At 45.6% G+C, this 23,910-nt stretch overlaps 1 protein-coding gene across 5 annotated transcripts in view; it reads left to right on the forward strand.

Annotated features, from left to right (window-relative positions):
- The first annotated feature begins 5,755 nt into the window (after positions 1-5,755).
- The window catches only part of ZCCHC7 (zinc finger CCHC-type containing 7), a 99,280-nt gene continuing 81,125 nt past the window's right edge, over positions 5,756-23,910 (forward strand). For 2 of the 5 annotated variants that reach the window (XM_072359401.1, XM_072359397.1), the window contains exons 1-3: positions 5,773-6,131; positions 8,411-8,533; positions 10,476-11,177. In XM_072359401.1, the coding sequence (XP_072215502.1) occupies positions 10,493-11,177 (685 nt within the window). In that variant the 5' untranslated portion in view covers positions 5,773-6,131; positions 8,411-8,533; positions 10,476-10,492. Of the gene's footprint in view, positions 6,132-7,156; positions 7,248-8,410; positions 8,534-10,475; positions 11,178-23,910 lie in introns of those variants that run through there. The other 3 variants (XM_072359399.1, XM_072359398.1, XM_072359400.1) reach the window with 3 other exon arrangements.

Genomic DNA, 23,910 nt, shown 5'->3' on the forward strand with positions numbered 1-23,910 from the left:
TGTACATTCTGAACAGAGCCCCACAGGAAGCAGCAGGTCTCAGGGCTATCTCACCTCATGGGAGCTGATGTGAACATACAGGCAACAGAAAGCAGCACCCCACGCATGGACACCCTAATAACAAGTAGCACTGCTGAGTGTAATTCTGGATTCCTCCACACTGTTTCCTACAGCACTTGAAACCATTCATTAGGAAGAGGAAGAGTCCTGCAGGTTTCCTCGTGGCCGCAGGGAGAGCAGAGGCTGACAGCAGGGAGGTGCTGCTGCCGACAAGCAGCAAGGCCTGCACAAAGCCTACCAACAGAGCTGCACATTCTTGGGTGCCACCTACTGGCATCTGGACTGTATGATGCCAGTTTTCACGTGGGAAATCTCCCTATTTTTACACTTTAAAAGCACCTAAAGCCGGTGGTGTAATAACAACTGAACTTCTGCAGTCTGGAAGACTCGGAGACCTGAAGCGTCTCCAAGCAGTGGGAGATGTTGCAAATTTTCCTCTGCAGCATCTCTGAATGTTTCCACCTACTTTTAGAATCTTGGGATGCTGAGAGCTGTGGGTGCTGGGAGTGCAGGGTACAAGTCAGTGCGTACCACATGGGAGGCGCTCAGAGGTTGTGAAAGGTTTGGGCTGAGCCCAGATACTCGGCAGTTCATCACTTATGAGGCAGGACTCAGTTTGCTTAAGTGTGAAAGGGAGCACGTGTGAAATTGCCGCTGCCTGAGCATCACACATAAATCCCATTACATTTAATGCAGGCAACCCAAACTGCTCTGCAGCAGCAACATAAGCCTGTACACATCTGTACAATGGACCTATGTCTCCCCCCCTCCCAGGATGGAGGCAGTTTGGATGGTATGACCTACAAGCTTCTCCTGATTCTCTGTGCTGTGTTTCTGAGGGTCTTCCCTCAGCTGTGGAAGGAGAAGAGACGAAGGCAAAAGAAGTGACCTTACTTTTTTCTATCCCATACAAAGGCAAAGTCAGAAATTCGGTGCCACATAAACTACTGCGCTTCAGTGCTCTTCTACAGCAGTGACTGTTTTCAAGGCAGGCTGAGTAAGAGTCATTCTGTCTCCCAGTGACCTCACCTGCACACAGAATTTGCTGAACTAGAAAAAGCTGTGCTGCAAGTGCTGGGAAAGACACTAACCTCCCAGCGGGAGGCTAACTATGTGTACTATTGGCATGCATTTGGAGAAACATTTTGTACTGATTTCCCTGTGCCCATCTACACCGCTGCAATCCAGAGCAATAGGAGCCATGCCATTACTGATTGCCAAGCATCCATCACAAGGTCATCACAAACGTGTTTAAATAGGGCTGGGCCAGGACATCAAGATGAAGCTTGGTGAAGGGCACCAGGGTCAGGCAGCCTCGGGACAGGAACATGCATCAGTGTCCAATAGGCAATTGCCTATTGTATTACAACTCAATTTCATCCTCTGGTCATATCAACAGCAACGTTTTGCAATGTTTTACAATTGTTTTACAACAGTTAATTTCATATATATTTGAGAGGGTTTTTGTAACAAGCAGAGGCAGAAAAAAACCCAGCAATCTTGTGAAAGTTATTGTGATTAGATTGTTGGAAATCACCTGCTGCATATACCAGGTGCCACAGTTCTATTTCTGTTTCCAGCGCCTGCACACAGCTAGGAAAGAAAACCTTCTTACTTGCAGGTTGTTCCTTTTTCTTTGTTACTGGCCCAAAGCCTATGGGATGGGAGAACTGGATCATTTTGCCCTTCAAGAGATACTTTCCCAGCCAACACATACGTGTCTGTGCTAACATTACTAGGCTCAAAATACAGGCTGAAGTTACATGCAAGTAATGTTGAAAATACAGCACAAGTATTAGGAAAGTCCCTATATAAAGGCTTACAAGAATGGAAAGTGAAAGCTCTGGGCTGCCCCTTGGGCGTCCACTGGGACAGCATGCTCAGCACCATGCGCCTCAGGGGCTGCTAGCAGGCCCTCAGAGAATGATCCCTTGTGGTCAGCATCAGAGGCACGTTGTTACCTTGAGCTGCCAAGGCAGCTACCTGGGAGAACAGCCCCATGGTACTGCTCGTGGTCAGCCAGCCTTTGTGGGTATGACAGATGAGAACAGTTCCCATTTAATGTACATACGTACGGATGGGAGAATTAGAAACTGTGCAGTGACAACATTAATAAGAATGATAAATTGGGCCTGTTTAAACTCTAAAGCAAGGCTGGTCCTCCCTAGTAGCACGTGCTAGTTACCTCCCTCCTTCCCCTGGTCCACAAATGGACATGGAGGTGCTTGTCTTGCCTCTTCCCGTGCTAGACTGTTGACTCTCTGCTGGTCTCCGACCCTTCTGCTTCAACCTGTGCCATATCTTTAATGGGTTTTGCAGTTATCCCATTTCTAAATCACAGCTAAAGGTGCCAGCTGCTGAGGTCTGCTTTGCACAGCACACCTTCCAGTGAAACACCACCCTTACAGCATTGCACCAAGTGAGGAACAGCACTGAGACTTCCACAGAGACAGTTCAACCAAAAGCTGTAAGCAATAATGACATGAAGGTTTCCCTTTCCTAAGGGAATCTGCTTACAAGAGGAAAAGGAGAGACAAAGTTACCTTAAAGTGCCTTAAAGTTACCTTAAGATACCTTAAATTTCAGCCCACAGAATGTCTACTTTGGCAAAACAATCATATTCAGAAGCACTAATTGATGAGAAAAGCCACTTCAATTGAACGTTCTGGTTTCAGGCAGTCCCTCATACAACTGCATATTAGTCTTGAAAACAACCCAGTGTTCGCTGCATCTCAACAGGGTGGAAGAATTCAACCCTAAAATCCAAGTACGTAAACATAACGTACCATAACGAAAGTGCCGCGGCACTTCGGGGGCTCCGCAGCGTCCTCGGCGATCGTCCGCAGCTCCACGGCCGGGGCTCCACCCGCCCCTCCGACGGCGGCCGGACTCGGTGCTCGCTGGGCTCCCGTCTCAACACGGTGCCTTCTCACCTCGGAACCTCACGGCATCCGAGCTGGAAGGAAGGCAGAGCCCGAGCCCCGACTGCACACAGCAGCAACCAGACCCGCAGCTGCGTACGAGCTGCGTAGGAGCTGTATAGGAACTGTACAGGAGCTGTAACAGAGCTGTATAGGAGCTATACAGGAGTTTTATAGGAGCTGTATAAGAGCTGTACAGGAGCTGCATACGAGCTACAGGAGCAGTATAGGAGCTGTATAGGAGCTGTATAGGAGATGTATAGGAGATGTACAGGAGCTGTACAGGAGCTGTATAGGAGCAGAATAGGAACTGTTGAGCAGCTATACAGGAGATGCGTACGAGCTGTATAGGAGCTGTACAGGAGCTGTATAGGAGCTGTCAAGGAGCTGTATAGGAGCTCTATAGGAGCTCTATAGGAGCTTTATAGGAGCTGTACAGGAGCTGTATAGGAGCTATAAACAAGCAATACAGGAGCTGTAGAGGAGCTGTACAGGAGTTTTAAAGGAGCTTTACAGGAGCTGTATAGGAGCTGTATAGGAGCTTTATAAAAGCTGTATAGGAGCTGTATAAAAGCTACACAGGAGCTGTAGAGGAGCTGTATAGGAGCTGTATAGGATCTGTACAGGAGCTGTACAGAATCTATACAGGAGCTGTACAGGAGCTGTACAGGAGCTGTATAGGAGCTGTACAGGAGATGTTCAGGAGCTGTACAGGAGCTGTATAGGATATATATTGGAGCAGTACAGGGGATGTATAGGAGCTGTATAGGATTTGTATAGGAGCTGTATAGGAGCTGTACAGGAACTGTACAGGAGCTGTATAGGAGCTGTATAGGAGCTGTACACTAGTTGTATACGAGCTGTACAGGAGCTGTATAGGAGCTGTGTAGGAGGTGTATAGGAACTGTACAGGAGCTGTATAGAAGCTGTATAGGAGCAGTTTTGCAGCTGTATAGGAGCTGTATAGGAGCTTTATAAAAGCTGTATAGGAGCTGTATAAAAGCTACACAGGAGCTGTAGAGGAGCTGTATAGGAGCTGTATAGGATCTGTACAGGAGCTGTATAGAATCTATACAGGAGCTGTACAGGAGCTGTACAGGAGATGTACAGGAGATGTATAGGAGCTGTACAGGGGCTGTATAGGAGATTTACAGGAGCTGTACAGGGGCTGTATAGGAGCTGTACACTAGTTGTATATGAGCTGTACAGGAGCTGTACAGGAGCTGTGTAGGAGGTGTATAGGAGCTGTACAGGAGATGTATAGGAGGTGTATAGGAACTGTACAGGAGCTGTATAGAAGCTGTATAGGAGCAGTTTTGCAGCTGTATAGGAGCTGTATAGGAGCTGTATCGGAGCTGTATTAAAGCTATACAGGGAATGTACTGGAGCTGTACAGGACCTATACAGGAGCTTTATAGGAGCTGTACAAGTGCTGTACTGGAGCGGTATAGGAGCTGTATAGTAGCTGTATAAAAGCTGTATATGAGCAGTACAGGAGCTGTACAGGAACTATACAGGAGCTGTATAGGAGCTGCACAGGAGCTTCATACGAGCTGTACAGGAGCTGCATAGGATCTGTACAGGAGCTGTATTAGAGTTGTACTGGAGCTGTACAGGAGCTGTATAGGAGCTATACAGGAGTTATACAGGTACTGTACAGGAGCTATAATGGAGCTGTACAGGAGCTATACAAGAACTGTATAAGAGCTGTACAGGGGCTGTATAGGAGCTGTATAGGAGCTACACAGGAGCTGAAATCATAGAATCATAGAATTACTCAGGTTGTAAAAGACCTTGAAGATCATCAAGTCCAACCGTAGACTAACCGGTAGCCTATCTCTTAAAAAACAACCACGTAACAATACCACAACAACAAACCTCTGCTAAATACCTCTGCTATAGGAGCTGTACAGGAGCTGTATAGGAGCTGTACAGGGGCGGTACAGGAGCTGTACAGAGGCGGTATAGGAGCTGTACAGGAGCTGTACAGGAGTTGTATAGGAGCTATACAGGAGCTGTATAGGAGCTGTATAGGCCTGTATAGGAGCTGTACAGGAGCTATACAGTAGCTATACAGGAGCTATACAGGAGATGTACAGGAGCTGTACAGTAGCTGTATAGGAGCTATACAGGAGCTATACAGGAGCTGTATAGGAGCTGTACAGGAGATATACAGGAGCTGTATAGGAGCTGTACAGGAGCTGTATAGGAGCTGTACAGGAGCTGTATAGGAGCTATACAGGAGCTATACAGGAGCTGTATAGGAGCTGTATAGGAGCTTTATAGGAGCTGTACAGGAGCTGTACAGGAGCTTTATAGGAGCTGTACAGGAGCTGTATAGGAGCTGTATAGGAGCTATACAGGAGCTGTACAGGAGCTGTACAGGAGCTGTATAGGAGCTATACAGGAGCTGTACAGGAGCTGTACAGGAGCTTTATAGGAGCTGTACAGGAGCTGTACAGGAGCTGTATAGGAGCTGTACAGGAGCTTTATAGGAGCTGTACAGGAGCTGCATACGAGCGGCGTCACAGCTCTCCCTGCGCTCCGGCCCCTCCTGGCCGTGCCCGCTGAGGGCGGAGCTGTGCAGACGGCGCCCAGCTGTTGGGTCTCCCCTCATCCCGCCGTGCCGCAGCCCCGTTCGGTTCCGTCCGTTGCTGCCCCGCTCGCTGTCCGCCATCCCCGGCCGCCATTGGGCTCTTCCCGCGCCCTGCCCGGCCGTGAGGGGGGGGCGGAGCCGGACACACGTGCTGCCAGAGGGCGGGCTGTGTTACGTCACTTCCGTCTCGGCGTGTCCCGGTGCGGCCCGCAGTGAGTATGTGAGCGGCGCCGCCTTCCCCTCTCCTGCCGCCTCTCCTCAGCCCGGCACAGCTGGGCTCCCTCCCGGCCGCTTCCCGGGGCCGTTTTCTGGCCGTCCCCGCTCTTTCGGGCCCGGCTCGTTCTCCGGCTGCCCCCCTTTCCGCCTCGGCGCTCGCGGGCCTCGCAGGCGCGGGCCGGGCCGGCTGTTCTGGCGCTGCCTTCCGTGCGGCCTGCAGAGCAATACGAGCTCAGCCCAGCCGCCTTCCCTGCCGGGTCCGCTCAGTGCAGGCAGGTCCTGCTCATGAGAAACTAGTGCCCAAACGTAGCTGGAAATAGCTGGCAATAAGTTTAAAGGTGAGGGAGCTCTGTGATGAATGCTCTGTCTTTCAGGTCCCTTTTGTAACCGATGCAGTAAGTGCAGCAGGCCCTTCTCAGGGCGTACTGACTGACCAGTCATGGAGATGTGCCCATAGGGAGCTGCTGTGTGTGCCCATAGGGAGCTGCTGTGTGTGCCCATAGGGAGCTGCTGTGTGTGCCCATAGGGAGCTGCTGTGTGTGCCCATGCAGGGAGCTGCTCTGTGTGCCCATAGGGAGCTGTTTGGCTGTCTGAAGCAGCACCTCTCACCCAGGTGTCCAAACAGAGCTGTTCCCTGCTTTGAGCACAGCTGGGTTATCCCTGGTGCCCAGATGAGAGCTGTGTTAGCTGTGATACAGAAACACGGTGCAGGTGAAGAAAAGAACTGTCTGACACTGAGGTCTGATAATAACCGTGTTTAATGATTGCTGTGGTGTTTATTTGGCATTTGCATGCCTTCATAAGGCTCACGAGAACATAATGTGATCTTCATTTGGGTGTTTGCTTCGTTAAAGTTGATGACTTTGATTGCTCATATCAGTGAAAAGGAGGTGTGTTACTTCTGATGGAGGGCCCAGAAACAGATCTTACGGGTGAAATGAGGACTTCTGCTTTACTGTGCTTCTGGATTTAAATCCTATATCGATTTTGTGTCGGCTGTGCAGATTCGGTACCTTAACAGTCTGAAATAGGGTCAATTTGGATATTACAAATACGACCAAATAGAAAACTGGAAAAGAAAGCTGTTCTGCACAAAACTATTTAGACTGTTGATATCTGCTGTGCTGATACCCGAACCTCAGTTCTGGCAGGGAGTTGTGATTTTAGCAAGGCTTTCTGTTTTCTTCAAAATGTCTTTCTTTCCCATTTTTTTGTTGTTGTCCCAGTCTGTATCAGAGATACTGACCGTAAGCATTTGTTTTGCCTTTACTCCTTAAGACACCAAAGAAGGTATTTGTTGCTGTATTTTCAGTACAGCCTTTGCCATGAAATATTTTGTATTAATGCACAGGCCAAGCAGAAAGCAAGAGAAATACGGAGATGCTGGAATTCACTGGTGATTTGTGATGGGAATACTGCACTTATCTGAAGAGTAGTTTTCACAACGCTAGAGGGTGAAATTTTATATATATATATATATATATAATGTTATGTTGATTTATTTGTTTTCAAAGAACTATCAGTATGTGAAGTTAAGTGCCAGGTGAATTTGAAATGGGAAGAGGTGGAGGTTGTTGTCCTGTGAGCTCTGTAAGCATGCTGGAGTTATCCTAAGGGAGCAGAAGACGCTAAGGTGGCAAAAAGAGAGGATGGTAGGGAGAAACTAAGCAGGTGAAGCGGGAATAGCATGGGAAAGACTGGCCTGAGGATCTTACTGGCACTTAATTGATTCATCTTCTGTGTTCATGTAAAATCTGAGCATTATTAGAAGTTCTGACTTCCCACATGCAACTTTATCACTGCTGAGGGTGCTCTGACTGACTAGCTGGTACTCCTTCTATCTTTCTGCCTGCGAGTCACCATCAACATCTCATTTCTGACTGCAGCTTCACAGTTGCCAACGCTTGTTATTTTACCAAGTAAGGATGTTTTATTTTAATGAACTCAACAAAAGCGCTGGCAAGCAGTCTTTGTAAATCTCCTGAGAAAATGCCCTCCCTGCCCCTCAGCAGTTTCTAGGCATAACCACCTGGAGTTTTGTTCAAGGGCAGTTAAAAGAAACTGAGATTGCCGTGCTTTGGGTTTTAGTTTGTTTTATTTTTTTACGTTATTAGCCCTTCACTTGGAGTTGTTAAGGCCTCCAAAGAGGTAGTCAGATGCTTTTGAGGAAGCGTGCACTGTCTTCAGGCAGCAGTAGGATTCCAGTTGACACAGGAGCAGAGTTCTCCCATGACCCAGCAGTTTAACTTGTTCTGTGGTTTGTTTTTGTCTTTGTCTCATTCTGTTTGCATTGCCCATTACCTGTTCTGTTTTCACCTATGTCTGCTGTATGTTCCAGCTGTAGCAAAAAGATTTAGACTGTTGTTCATTGTCTAAACGTTAGTAAGAGATTGCTGTACTTTGTCAGCCTGAAAAACTGCAAATCTTTATGTTGAGCTTCTTTTCTCTTTCTTGAAGGCAGTGTTTTTGTCTGCTTTGGTTATGCTTGAAACATATTTCTCTTGCTGAGTAAGTGGTAGGACACAGTTCTCGCCAGAATTCTACAGCAGTGAATGGTAGAAATTGGTATCTTTACATTATCTTGCTATGCTGATGTTTGATGTTTCTCATTTCTCAGTGGCCTGATATATATGCTGAGCAAGACAAAGAGCCTTTCATAGTTCCCTACCATCGAGGACCTGAAAGAAGTACGAGCCATCAACTCTCCTGAGACTCAGTAGACTGTGGAGTTTAGATCACAGTAAGTGTGGTGCAGTGATGCTTTTTCTTTATCCTTGTCTTCACTATGACGTGTCTGTAAGTAAGCTGCATGTATTCCTTTACGCTTCAGATCCACCGGTCTTGATGCGTGTTTTCAGATATGGCTTGGGTTCTGACTTGGTGTGACTTCGTACAGTGGCTGACTGGAGCAAGAGTGAATTAAGTTGTATTTGTTACTATCACTAACATTTCTGCATGATTCAGGTGGATTCTTTGATTTCGTGCACTGCTGAAGGTCTTTTTTTCCTGCATTTTCCATAACTGCTGACTGATGCAATAAATTTGCCCTATTAGTGCCAGCTGTGCTTTTATTCTCATACTGTGGACTGAAGCAGGTTAAGACCTATGTGGAAGGGTGATCCCACTTAAAATTTAGAGAGTAGGGTTCTGGTGCTCTTTGGATATGATCGAAGTGAGTGATTGTAGAAGTGACTTCGTCAGCTATGCAAGTGAGATGGAAAAATGCATGCTGTATATTCCATGAGCTGCTGAAGTCCTGGGTGCATGGGGCCCTTGGCATCCTGGATGAGTGTGTGCCCAGGGCAGGGAGGTTGGAAGTAGATGATCTTTAAGGTCTCTCTCAGCCCAAGCCATTCTATGATAGGCATTACATTTTCCATGCAGGTGAGGACAAATTTACCATGATCAAGGTGGGACTCTGATAGGATGCTCATAGGAAGCTGCCACAGAGGGAGCTTTTGGGTTCTGTGAATACCATAATTGTACAAATTGTTTACATCTAGGACTCCCAGATCTAAGTGTTAATACTTGTGTGTCTGTATAGGGCACCGTGTCACTTCCACAACCATAATACTGATGTCTGGCAGTTTTCCATGCCCAGAAAATCTTGCTGTCTTCCATAGGACTAATACAGAAATAGATAGACTGTTCAGAGAAAGTATCTTCTTTCTTCCATGCATGATATGTGCGTGCAAATTAAATTATGCAGCCTGTGAGGTAGACAAAGCAGCTTCAGAATACCTTTGAATTTTCTGTCTGGCTCGTGGGTATTTAGTGAACTCCAAAGATAGCTTTGATTTAGTCAGGATCATAGAGTAGATGACGCTGGAAGGAAATTCTAGAGGTGATCTAATCCAGCTACCTTGAGTCCAAGCAGTGTAACTGGGTGCAGTTTGTTCAGAGTCCCATTACATCTTGAATTTAATTAATGGTTGAGGCTCCACAACCTTTCCAGGAAATATAGCAAAAAAGTTTTTTCTTATGTTCAAGTGAAATCTGTATTTTATTTTGCACCTGTTGCTTCTTGTCATGTTGCTGGACACTGCTTGGAAGAACCTGGGTCCATTTCCTTTAGTCCTCCATCAGGTTCTTATGTACGTCAGCGAGACACACTGAGCCTTCCACGCTGAACTGCCCCAGCTGTCACAGTCTGCCTCATTTGACAGACGTCCAGGCCCTTAATCACCTTAGTCACCACACTCACTCTAATACACTCGTGTTCTCCTGCTGTGGGGCAGCCCAGGGCCGTATGTGGCACTGCAGGTGTAAGGTGAATGAGTGATAGAATATTCTGAGATGGAAGGGACTCACAAGGACCATAAAGTTCCACTCCAGGCTCCTCACAGAACAACCCAAAAATCTCCTGATCCACAGGGAAACCTTGATTTTGAATCCAGGATGGAGGGAACCTATGGAATATGAGATCTTTCACAGCTGTCAGAAGCCAAAGCAGTTTAGGTTAAAGTAATAAGTAACATGAAACAAAACGCACCCTTGCTTAGCTTTTGCTGGCACTGTTCACAGTGTTACTTTTGTTGTTTTAAACTCTGTATTGTCTGCTATATGTAGAGCGTAACAACTAACCTTAGAAATTTCAGGAAGACCAAAGGTGTCACTTGAAAGATGTTTTTAGGTGTATGATAGAATGAGCGTACTGATAGAATCCTTTTTGTTTCTTATAGACAATTTGGTTTCCAGAATGTTTTATGAATGCGAAGACTCTGAGGAGAGTGATGTCTACGAAGATGAACTTTACCGTGAGGATTCATCCTCTGAGCCAAGTATTGATAGTGAGGTGGAATTTCATCTCTACAGCCAGGTCCACTATTCCCAAAACCTTGCTGAAATCAGCTCAGTGAAGGTGTCTGAAGAAGCAGAAGATGCTGCGGTATTCACGGATCAGAGTCCAGGTCTAACCGTGACACCACTTGAAGACAAGAATATTGTTGAACTGCCCGACTGTGATGGTCAGGTTTCTGATGACCCTGAGATCATCGTCTTGTCTGATACACCAGAAGAAGAGAGCGTTTACAACAGCAAAGCACAAAAGTCAACAGGCTCTTTAGCTGAAGGTAAAACACGCAGCCATGGATCTCCCAAAGCAAATCGTGCCAAAACCACTGACCGTGATGCTCCGTATCCTGCTGGATCAGACACAGAGTTTTCAGAGCAACGTCCTGATGGGAAACTTACCTCCATTAGTTCGGGACCTCTCACCGTCCAAGAGGTGATGGTAATAGATGATAGTTCAGACGATGAGGAGGAGAGCATGATATCTGAAAGTGATAATGTTGAGAGCTGGATGCTTTTGGGATGCAGTGCAGATGACAAAGACAAAGATATAATGTTGAACCTCGAAGGCTGTGCAGCTCCCACTGAGGAAGGTTAGTACTTTATTTAACACTTGTTTATTCTTCAGCCTGTGAATTGATTTGTCTGCAGCAATACTGGTATTTTAAAAAGATATCATACAGCGCACTGATGTTTTTAAAGGATTAATAGAAATCAAATGGGAGTGTGCAGTGATGGACACAAATGAAGGAAATGGCCTTTTGTAAGATTCTTATTTCAATAGTGTCATATGTAAGTCGGCACTTTTTAAGGAGATACGAAAACAACATTTTCGCTGGCAGAAATTTAGAAGCCATGTCAGAATGATGCGTGCTGTGAGCTTTCATTCAACGTTCTCTCATATTTCCTAGTTGTAAATGGCAGGTATGGTATGAGATAAAAGAGAATACTGTGATTTATTACTGTAAATGAAGCAAGTAGGAAAAAAACACTTTGAGGATGAATGATATAAAATCAGTGACGGGAATAGCATAACAATAAAAAGTTGACTGAACTTGCTGTTTTCCTTCCTGTAGGGCAGGAAAATAAATAGTGCTTGTGATCCGGGAAGCAGCGTCATTTCTCTTCTTGTGTGATGAGACTTCTGCCCATCTGACCTGCCTCCTTTGCTTCCTTGCCTTAAGCTGTGGAGACACAAATGCTTTTCAGGGCTTTAGTGTATGCCAGACCAAAGAAATTGCAACTGTAGAAGTGGATGAACCGTAACAGGGTATGGAAAGGTGCGGAGGGGAGACCTGAGCTGATTCCCTTTCGAGAACCAGAGTATGTAAACTCTCCTTCCAGGGTCTGGCACAGCTGGGACTGTTTATCTAAATCAAATCTTTATCTAAATCTATCTATTTATCTAAAATTTACTGCAACTTCTTGTATGTTTTCTGCACTGAGTAGTTTAGAGACGTTGCCAGTCACTATGATCAATACCCAGCATTTTGGCATTTTGTACGATGTCGTTCCAGGGTACTGTGTAGAAAATGAGTAAATGTGGTTAATGAGACAGGTTTTAAGTACATGTTTGTAGTCATCATATCTCTGGCTGTTAGAGCGCTGCTATTGCTGTATTATTTTTTCCGTATACGTATGTATGTCAGATTTTTTTTTTCAGAAACATGTATAAATGAGGAGATTTTGGGATGCATGTAAACAAAATGTCCTGTGGTGCTATTCTGCGTGCTGATATTGGTGGCGTTTTTCCTTAGGATGTTACTGTTCTTTTGGTACTGCTCACTGGTACTAAACTTGCTGAGAAAACTGAGAAATTATTGCATTCTAAAGCACCTCTTGCTTGCCTGTAAATGTTCACCAACATCTTTCTTCTCTGTTTCTCTCATGAGTGTCTTTGCATCGTTATCCTGGTCTGCTGCTGAGTAGACTGTGGTGTGTGTTCAGACTCAGGTGATGGTTTAGTGACTTCAGTGCGGGTGCCCAAACTTGAGAGGCGGTGGAAATGCCTTCCATTCTTCCAGTGTGCTGCCAGAAGAATGGCAGAACATGCAGTTACCATGCCAGAGCCCCAGACAGCCACATTATATTCAGAATGTCTGTCCCTTTTTTTCCCCTATAAATGATTCTAGTTATTCTAAACTGCGGTTGCTAATAATTATCTTGAAGTTGCTAGATTTCATTCATCTTCTTATATTTTTGTGCTCTGCTTTTTTGTTCAAGACTAGAGTGAGCTGGTTTGTGGGATTTATTTTTGTAGTTACCCATTGGGATGTAAATGCTTGGGGCCAAGTGTTGACTTCTGTGACAGCAGTGCTGTTTTGCACTTAGTATGGTTATTATGTTTTCTGGTATTATTTATTTTTTTCCCTCAAAACTAATGGGCAAGCAAATGGCCTGGAGCTGCATTTGTTTTATTCAGTTTTCTTCACGTATTTCCTTGGTTTCTGTTCTCAAACTGCTTTACTAGCAGTAAAGGTTCTCCTCCCCCCCCTAAAAAAAAACCAGAAGATAGAAAATTGCTTAAACAACGTTTGAGACTGTAAGCAAATGTCATAGTTACATACATTATGAGCAGCAGAATGCAACTAATTTATCAGAATGACTATTCTTAAAGGGAGTGATTTGAAAATGAACATTTATGGCTTCATTCTTTGTACTATTCTAATACCGATGTGCTAAGGAAGGTTCCTAAAGATCCTTATGCAATCCATCAGCAGAAGGATTGGCTATTGTGTGGTATGTTTACTAACAAACATAATGCCGTGTTTCCTGATCACGTTCTTAGATACTGACAATAAGCCGTTTTCTAAGAAGATAATGGGAAAATGTTCCTGTGCTATGTAAACTTGTCATACTCTTCAAAACTGGAAATATTTAACGTAGATGTGCACGTTTTTCTGAGGTGCCTGAATTTGAAGTCTCAGTCACACAAACCGCCCACAGATGTAACTGTTCTGTTCTGATTTTTGTTCTTGCCCCTCCTTGTGAGCTTCTCCAGAACCGCCCCCCCTGTGCCTGTCCTCACCTCAGTGATGAGTTACAGTACCCTTGTGCTTGGAGAGCTGAGGTATTTGGTTTATACACCCATCTTTGATTCCATTTAAGCTTCTTGCATTCTGCATCTGTAGTACTTTGCAGAACATCTTAATGCTTATACGTTTCTTTCTAATGAATGAGTTAATGATGTGCCCCCATGAGGAAACCCAGAACAGTGTGGCTCTGATCTTGAGCCCTGACACAGACCCTGATGTGTAAAATACAGTAGTGAGCTGAACTGCAGTTTCACCACACGTTTTTCAGCAGTGTTTGAATTCCTAATAAGTGCTATTTGGGTAGCGCCAGGGCAGAGGGGTTTTGCTCAGCCAATCTTCTCTCCAGTGCATGTTGTGATGATGGTACAGGGACTGAGGTTCACAGCAACTGTGTGTTTTGTATGTATGTGTGTATATAGCTAAAAGCCAAAACAGTATTGAAATAGCTTTAGGAAATAGGACCCATCACTCTTCTTAACATAAAGTAACAGTAATTTGTATATTGAGCTTTACACTGCCTTATCTCCCAAGTTCTAAAGGACTCTTTTGCTGGAACTGAAATGTAAAAGACTTAAATCTAAGGAAAGAAGGGAATTCAACAAAAACAATATTTGTGTTAGAAAATTGTCCTCTCAAAGATGATCTTCGCTAATTGAGTTGAATTGTTCTGAGATTTGTGCACAGCTCCCTGTTCTGAGTCCCTCAAGAAGATCAAATCTGAATCTGCAGACGGGATGTGGACCACGGCAGCTCCCCAGGAGGGTGTGTGAGCGAGGCAGTGTGCAGACCCCTGGCAGCACTGTGACAGTATGTGTAGTGCTCTGTGAGGAAATGGGGACTGAAACGTGAGCAGTTCCTTGACTGCAGGAGCAGCCTCTTGTATCCGTCATTGGAGAGGGCTGCAGTCTTGTCTGAGTTGCTGAAGTAGAGGTGCTGAGGCTCTGTTCTACACATTACATGCTTGCCGTGCTCTAGTCCACCAACCTTGTCATTTTTAATGTTCGTAATCAACAAATAATGTAATTTCTCAATTCCTGCGGTGCTCAGAGAAATCCTCTCCCTCTGTGGCCTTCTAGCTTCAGTCGCTTCCTGCTGTAACAGGGAGAGGCAGCCTTTCCCTGGCAAAATGAGCTCTGGTTTCTAAACCGTACCTGGACATTGGCCCTGTCTGTCTTCATTTAATAGCTTGAAAACTATGACCGGTCCACAAGCAGTGCTGTTGAACAGAGATGAAAGCTTTTTCTCCCTTTTCTGTTCTTTCCCTTTTTGAGAGGCTTTATCTGCCTTTCACTTGTTATTTCTGCTTGCCTATCGCTACATTTGTCCCCTTATTTTAGTGAAATACAACTTTCTGTCATAGATTAGATGTAGCCACATCTGCTGACTTTTAATCACTTGGGGTGTGAAGATGAGTGCTAGCTTCATGCTTCTGTGTACAGAGAAATGCTGGGGAGTAGGGCAAGGTCCTCAGTGTGGCTGCAGGGATTTTTACCCACCATGCTTGGACCTCACTTCTCTGTTCTTCTAACACCCAGCTTGGGAGTGAATGAGGCACCCGAACAACCACACCAGGCCAAACCTGAATGCAGCAGCCAGCAGCTGACAGCATTACTTGCACCCTCCTGCTCACTGCATGGCTGCCTTGCATTGAATTTACAACAGTGTGCTCTGCTGCTGCCATTTGCTTTGCAGAAAGCACCCGAACCACTTCTTTGGGCATTTTAAGTGAGGGTAATCTGGAAGATCCAGATCATGAGTATGATTTTCCTGAATTTTTAAGTGATTGGAATCCATGGGAAAGTGTACAATTTCTGCTGTTTATTGAAAGTATAGAATTCAGTCCTAGTTCTGGGAAGTTCCCAGGTCTGTGACGAAGAGTACTCCGCTCCTATACCTGTCTCCACTTTGCAGTAAGAGTCTGTGTGGTAAGAATGTTAATCTCCCATAGCTGGAAGACTTTCATCCATTCCTTCATTAAAAGGAAGTGTAAGTAGTTTTTCCAGAGCAGGTTTTCCCACTTCTCATCTTAGCATCCCTTTCCATCTTTACTGAGTCTAGGCGTGATTTTAAGTGCCCAATTTTGTCTGTTCTAATCAAGAATCTCATTTAGTCGGTTAGGACTTAATAAGAAAAAAACCGACATATTAATAGAAAAAATAAAAGGAGACGGAACATTCAGTGAGTGAAAACATTTTAAAAAAGGAAAAAAAAGGAATCTGAAATAATTTCATTTTTGCCTTTCCCTATAAATTAGTGCAAGGTGGTGTTTTTGGCAGCTCATGGAGTCAAAATGGACTTGGGAGCCTTGTATAAATCTGGTGTGTGCTTTTATCTCCATCAGCCATGCTCAGAGGGGAAACATCCTTTGTTTGCTATCGGTGTTTTGAGCGGCTTCTTTGGGACGCACGGCTGTTCATTTCCATTTACCTCTGCACAGTCTTATACAGAATACTCAGAAATCTGACCACATCTGTGTTGTTTTTTTTTTTTTCCCTGTGCCGTTATTCAAATCCCTCCATGTATTTTTAAACAGTGAAAATGTGCCCTAATTATTAAAGTGGCAAGAAAAGAAAAAAAAAGAAGTGTTGGCTTATTTCTGACACGAGTCCGGCCCTGGACAGGACCCGAGTGCCAGCCATGCATCTTCTTAGCATGGAGACTGAGCCTCTGGCCGCAAGGCAATCGGAGGGGCCCAATTGAGGGATGTCAGTTCAGCTCTGACAGCAGCCCTTTGGGAGTCCAGTTTGGGATCTGCCCGTGGCACAGGGAGGGCCTGCAGTGCGCTGGGCCCCAGACAGCCCCGCCATGAGCTGCTGGTCCTGCAGGCCTTCCTGCCTCCTCAAGTGTGAGGCTGTGGGGCCTGGGATGGTGGCAGGACAGGTTTGCAGCACTGAATTTTACACGGCGGTGGTTGTCACCAGAGCTGGTTTTTGTTTGTTTGCTGCAGCATTGCTGACATCCTTGGTGAGAGCTCCTTCCTCAGAGCTGGGCCTTGCCGAGCACCGAGGCGCTTGCTGCCGGCCAGGGGAGTTCTTGCCTCTGTGTGCCAGGACTGAAGCGTTGCTTCAATGTGCAGGAGCGCTTTGTGCATGAGTTACTGTAACAGAATGCACCCCAGAGCTGTAATAAGCGCTGGGAATCCACCTACAGTTTGGGAGATACAGAGCATGCATATGGATATTTTGATTAAAGAAAGAAAAAAAAAAAAAAAAGCTTAATCTTCTTTGCCTTGTAATGTGGATACACTCGAATCTCTTGATTATTTAAAAAAAAATTAATAAAACTAATAAAGTTCTTTAGGAAATCTGAGAATATCTGACTGACTCTACCTGCAGCCTTGGCAGCCCCTTTTATCTGTGTGGATTTCTCTGCCTATTGTAGACCCTGGCTCTAATTTAAATTTCCCATGGCTTAGGATTGCTGACTAGGTTTTCTGCAAGAGTGCCCATGCTTACATGGTCATATATTCTGAGTGACTTTTCCACTTTTTTTTTTCCTCCTCCTTTCTTTCTTTCTTTTTTTTTTTTTTTTTTTCTTCTTCTTTCTCTGTTCTGTTGGTTGTTGTGAGGGTGTTTTTCCCCCCTACTTCTGTCATCAGTTTGATCTTTCTTCCTTGTCCCTATTTGTTTGGGTCTCTCAGCGGAGGGGAAAACCCCTCACGTTGCGGTCGAATCTTAAAAGCAGATGGGGGATTAATTCAGTTCTTTTAAAGGAGAAGTTTGAGAATTCTAAGTCATTAAAAAATAAAAGTATTTCAGAGGCAATGGAGAATGTACTGGGACCCAAGCTTACAAGGGGAAAAAATGAAGTGTGAGTTGGCCCTTGGAGGTGGGTGAGCCAAGTGTAAACATAGGTATGGAACAAGGGCGGGTGAGAAGGATTTCTGTGAAGTTTGAAACAGAATGAAAGTCTGAAGCTCACTCTGCATCTTCCTGATGTGCACAGGAGCTGCTGTGCAGGTTTAATTTGCCGGCGTGCCGGGCTGTCTGGGTGGGATGGCACGCGTGCAGTGCTGCACTTCATGCAAGTTTCTTACTCAAGCACAGGGAAGACTGGTGTTGTGATACCATCACACCACTGCATCTGTGACGGTTGTTATTCAGCAGTTCATTTTCTGTGTTTTTCTTGTTTTGTTTTGTTGTTGTTGTTTTTAATCTGGAGGAGATATGGAATAAATTCCCAGCCTGTTGTATTACCTGTGCTGTGCATTGGTGTAGCAGCAGGTAACGTCCTGGGTGGCTGTGATGCTCAGCTGTATGCTGTGTTAGTGTATGTAACTGGTTCTTCCAGTGTGTTTAGTTACAAACATTGCATGCGTTTCCTTACTGTTTTTCACCCTGAACAACAACCTTGCAATAGCTTTTCTAAGGAATAACTGTGTCCTTATGTCAGAATGCACGGAGGCACATACCATGTTATTTGCCAGCAGTGAGCCCAGCATATTTCAAGATGAAGGTAGTCCTGAGCTCTCTTCCAGTTTCTCATCTGGCTGCTTTTCCTCTCGCGCTGCTCAAACAGTTTCAGATCTCCAGGTGTAAGTGGAAGTAACTCCACAGATCTTTGTCTGAGCTCTGAACAGGTGAGAGTTTGGCCAGAGCCCGCCTTGCAGGTGGTTGCTGTTGTGTCCCTACACAACAGAGCTCTCAGCACCAACTGCTGCCTGCTCTCCTGCTGTGCCAGTGAAGGAGCAGCAGCCGCCCATCCCAGAGGCAGGAGGCTGCAGTGGGCATGGCAGCAGCAGGCAGACGGGCCGGGTGATGGTGTGCTGCTCAGCTTCTGTCTTGATGTTTTCCAGTTAGTGCTGGTGCTTCCCATTAATGTTGAAGTTTTAGCCGTTGTTTAACTGTAAGCTGATTATTGCTGTATGAAAATTGTTTGCACCAGGCGTGTTTCGTGTCCTCGAGGACAACCCTTTCCTCGCTTTGTGTGATGGTGGTTATGTTTGTCTCCCTTCTTGCATTTGTGCAGCAGTGCTGACCGCCTCCCACCGGGAAATGGTGACACTCGTACGGGTGAGAAAATAAGAAAATGAGCACCATCTATTCAGCTGGACTCCTTGTATATGTGTGTATATAAGGCTCATGTTGTGCAAACAGTAAAGCCCTCACATTCTGTAAAATACTTTCAACCCTGAGCTGAAATACGTTTTGTCACCGTTTTGGTGTTAAATCTGTGTTTTGCCGCCTGGTACAACGCCAAACCTGGTGCTTGTTTGCTGTTTTTGTTCCCTTTGTTCACTTCTGGTTTTGTGAAGCGGAGGCGGTGGGACCTTGCTGGGTGCACCGTGTTGGTGTGATAGAGCTGCCCTTCCGATGTAGGGGATAGCTTTCACCGCACTTTGTTGCTGAGCTTGCTGCATGGGCTGCTGTGGCATGCTCCTCTGCCTGGAGACCAGAAGCATGAGAAAAGAGCAAAGCCCTCATCGGGCAGTCTGAGTACTTAGTAAATATTTCTCCATGGAATCTTAAAAAAGCCCAAAGCCCCGCAGCAAGAGGAGAGCTGGGGGGAGGGGGGCAGTGCTGGGGCAGACGCAGACCCCGCCAGATGCCTTTTTTTTGGTCTCTTTCTGAAACCGTGTGGTGAAACACTCGAGTTTTCTCTGCGCTCCTAAAGCAGAGGCTGTGAAGTGCTGGGTGTCCCTCAGCCTCTGTGCTGACAGTAGTTCTCTGGCATTGCACTTGCTGCCCTGAAGGTAAGCCGGTAGCTGATAGCTGCGTATCTTGTGCGTTTAAAACTTTAGCTGTGGAGGTCTGGGGGATTCCCCCCTCCCCTCACAACACAGGGCTCAGTCTGGCATGAAACCGGCCGTGTGCTCAGCTCTGTGCAGCTCTAACGTGGGGTTGCGTTTAAATATGGGTATGAGTATATATAAAACACGTGCACTTGTGAAAGCATTATGTAAGTGTATTTATTGGGGCGATTATTTATAGGTTTGTAGGTCGAACTTCAGCTTTTCTATTTGCATTGTGCCCGCGTGGAATACCTGATGCGTGGCTTTCTAAACAAAACCAAAGTGAAAGCAGTCGCTAAGTATGAATGCAGCTTTCACGGGCGTTTCAAAGTGTGTCTGTGAGACGTGAAGCAGTATTTCTAGCCTGTATGGGGATAAACGAAGCCCATGTGATAGGTTTCCAAGAGTGGTAGTCCAGTTTCAAACAGAACTGTTCCCAGCCTGCCGCGTTTGGGGCGTACAACATTTCTTAACTGTTTTAACTGCACTGCTGCTATTTCTAGCAATAAAACGGAGCGGGTAAATGGTAGAGGTATACAGCCTCGCAGGGCAGTTTTCTCCTAGGATTTTGATGCTAATAGTTCTGTTTCAGCATGAGATTTAAGATAGCAAAGAGGAATATCTGTTCAAGAAGTGAGTGTGAGCGTCAGCCATCGCGGCGGCGGAGCAGCTGAGCTGACATCAGCAGTGCGTGCTGTGCAGCTCCCCGCAGGAGCTGCTCTCTGCCTTTCTTTGGTGAGTCGCTACTGAAGAAAGTTTGTTCTCTGTGTATTCTTTTGAAGTGCTGATAGTGAGGGTCTTGTTTTTTTTTGGAGTGCCATTTTAAGAAAAAACGGATTTTGGAAGATTTTCCATCTCTGGAAATTAAAACAAAAATCAACAAACCTTTGCAATGTTCTAGACACCGTACAGCGCCCTTCTGCTAAGAGAAAGAATTGTGAAAATGGGGACCCGCTTGTGTTTTCTGGTTGTTTTCTGGGGTGTGGGTTTTGGTTGGTTGGTTTTCTTGGAGCAGCAGACTTCTGCAGGTGGAACAGGTGCTGTTTTACTTGCAGTTTATCCGCACACGGAGTGATTTCATTCTAGTTTTTCTTTAAAAGAAATAAAGCAAGGTGAATAAGCCCAGCAGAGGAAGGACTGTGGAAAATAAAACAGCCCTCGGTAGGGGAAATCTCTGTGCTTCTGTGCACTGCCCCATACTGCAGCCCAGCACCAGCTCTGCCTGCCCTCCTGCCTACTTGCTCTGCCTGCCCTCCTGCCTACTTGCTCTGCCTCCCCTGCCCATGCCCTGCATGCTGTGCCTGCCCTGCCCTTCCTCCCTGCCTGCCCTCTCTGCCTGAAGCACAGCAGCCATGGCCACAGTGCCACTTCCAGATGGGCACACCGGGGTGCACCCTCCACACACGGGGGCTGTCCAGGATGCAGGAGCCCACCCCTGGCAGGGCAGTGGTGAGGAGGAGCCCGGCTGATGCTGCCCAGGATGGGTGACCTGCTGTTGGGCCAGACTCTGTGTTGGCTTTGTCATGCTGTGGCTCAGCCTGCTCGGCCACGGCGGCTGAGAAGCGAGTTGTTGGCTTGCCTTTGCTGCAGTGATTAGCGGGATTAAATGTAAGCTGCTGTGTACTTTGTACCAATTAGTTTCTCATCTGAGAGGTTCATTATGACTTCTTTCTCTCCTTGTGATATTTTCTTGCTGTTTGATTGCATATGTAGCAGACTCAGAGGCATGTTGCTGGGGCTCTGTCCTGGGCGTATAACCACTATCAGCTTTGTTTTCACGGCCTTTGCTTTCGCGGCAGAAACAACACTGCTCATAGGGAACTCTGAACCCAAGTACTGACAGCTTACCTTCAAGACGGCCTCTGCTTAGCAATGGCCGCAGTCACCAACTTCAGAAAATGGTAGGGTCAGGAAAGGCCAGTCTGGCAGGTGTCATTCAGTCTCAGTTTCCCTGAGGTCTTAGCTGAGGGCTGTGCATGCTGGTTCTGTATCTGAGCCTTCATGCTGCAAGGGCAGCCTGCTTCTAAATAAGGAACGACGCTTCTGTGTTGTACACCGGTGATAGAATTCCATTACGGCACACGCTTGTCTCCATGGGACAGAAGCTGAAAAATGCTCTCCCTTGTATGAGAACGAACATTTGAGAGTTGTTATTCAGTGGACTCTACTTGGAAAGAGCAGATGGAAGTGCCTGCGGTGTGTGGTGATGTATTAAAACACAGTTATATCAGCTTGGAGAAAAGGGAGAGGTTACTGCTTTGTGGCTCACGTTGTTTTAGCGCAGTGAAGGGAGATCAGTGCAGGTGAGCAAAGCGGGGCAGATAGCTGTTAACCATCCAGTGCTGCACTAGAGTGAAAAGGCTGGCGCAGAGCAAAGGCAGCCACTGGGGCCCCAGCCTGAGTGTGCACAGACACACCAGCCTAGGAGAGCCCCTGGAATCGGAGGGACTTCTTATTAGTGGGGTAGCGTCGTTAGATGACAACTAGCAGTTGCTAAGTGTGAGAGTTGATGGCTATTCCTAAGCAAGCAAGTTAAATACTTCCAATGTAATTACACGATACAAAACCACCTCAGCTGGCTTGCTGAGTATTCCCCATGCACTGTCAAAGAGATTTTCCTCCCTCCATTTTTTATTTTCTTTCTGTATGTCAGAAATAGACTAAAAACCTTCATTAACTTCTGAGGCTTTCAGGCTGTAGTGCTTCAAGGAAGGCAGCAGGCTTCTCAGGAGCCACTGTCTTCCCAAAAGACAGGGGTTTTTTTTAATTTTTACTTTTTTTTTTATAATGTTGTTAAAAAGAAAAATAACTTAAAATTGATTGATTACTAAGGGTAAGTTCATTAAAACTTTTATTTCTCTTTAGTTTGGTTACTGTCTGTTTTTCAGCAAGGAGGAACTTAAAAACACAAATGAAACACGGCGTAGGTGGGTTGTGGTGCCAGCAGGACCTGCTGCATAGAGCACAGCTGCCTGCAGTCAAATAGCAAGGGTCTGAATGACCCTGTTGGGGAAAACATAGGTATGCCCATACAGATCTTGATTGCACACAACAGTATTAGCACTGTGCGAGTATTCAAATACTACATTTTTAGTAACCCAGATCAGCAGGAAATGTTCTGTAATGGGACAGCTTGGCTTTATGCTTCTGAGTTTGGCCAACAGAGGTAAGCCGTGCTTTATAGCTGATCTTCTCTAAGGCGATTACATGAGTTCTAACTTCACCTGGGCTACCTGAAATCAAAAGGAAAAGTGGGACGGGATCACTGTCCTCTGGTGTTACCTACAGTAAAAGTTACACTCATCTGTATCTGTGTGATCAAGCAACACAGGCCATCAGGGGTCTCCAGCGTGAGTCAGACTGGGGAATAACAGCAGTGAAGTTACCTTTGTGTCTCAGAGGAAGTGGGTGGCGTTCTCTGATGTCACATTAGTTGATTTGTCCTTAAATGGCATAGTTACTGTTAACAAGGAAATGATGAAAACAGTTGTGGAGGGCAGTTAATGCAGGGATGAGGCAGAGAAGGAAAAATGTGAAATTCGGACCGTCAATGAAACCTTTTCATTTTGTTCTCCAAAATGTAATTCTCATTTACTAATAGAAGATTTGAGGTTTGTTAACAAAATGGAATCCCACATGGGGTGCGATTCTTTGTGCAGGAGTCTGCTGAAGTGTTTCTCATCAAAGAAAAAGTGAGGAAGAGAAAGGAAGAGAAGCCAGAATGAGATGAAGAAATCCATTTCAGACTCCAGTAGCTCGCTCACATACTTAAAACTTCAAGTTCTCGTTGCCATCCAATGGCAGCGTGGCTTGGAGCTGGCAGTTCAGACAAGTGTCAGAGCAGAAAAGTTGCCACCGCTTACAGTTGAACGCAGTTGAGTAATGATGTGGTTGATCCAAACAGCAGTCAGGTCACAGTGTTAGCCCTCCTTTCATCCACACATGCTACCTCTTCTTATACTCTGTGTTAAAGAAGACTTGATTTTTTTCAGCTGTTTGGTCAAAGCCATGAAATACAGTTTGTATGTTAAAAATACACTCAGTTCTGTATTTTCTAGCATTCCTGATACGTAGCGGAAGAAGTAAAGTATGTTCCAGTGGTGTTTCATGTGTTGTCACAGCGATTAAAATCACTAATACAGCTTCTCTCTGTGATCCATGCAGAATGCATTGTGTGCAGGACACGGCGCGTCACGGAGGGGAGAATTGTGCTGAACAGCCTGGAGGTGGATAGTACAAAACCACCAGTGATTTGCGAGTATGGTTTTAGTTCAGGAGTAAAACTGGGAGTGGGGTGGTCTGAAAAAGATGTCAGAGAAGAGATGGGAATTGCTGTTTTTACAGCCTACCTGAAATGCAGGGTACTTGCTTATTCGTGCTTTAAGTCTGAGCTGTCTGAAAGCGTAATTCTTTTAGCACAGTTGTAAGGAGCTGCAAGCAGAGCAATTTCTGTATTATTTATACAGGCTGTCGGATAAGTCTAGAACTTCAGCATAAACTTTAATTGTACCTTTGCAGAAGCAAATGTTACTTCTGTGGATTTCAGCTCTTTATGGACAA

The sequence above is a fragment of the Excalfactoria chinensis genome, chromosome Z (assembly GCF_039878825.1).
Source record: "Excalfactoria chinensis isolate bCotChi1 chromosome Z, bCotChi1.hap2, whole genome shotgun sequence".
NCBI classification, from domain to species: Eukaryota; Metazoa; Chordata; class Aves; order Galliformes; family Phasianidae; genus Excalfactoria; species Excalfactoria chinensis.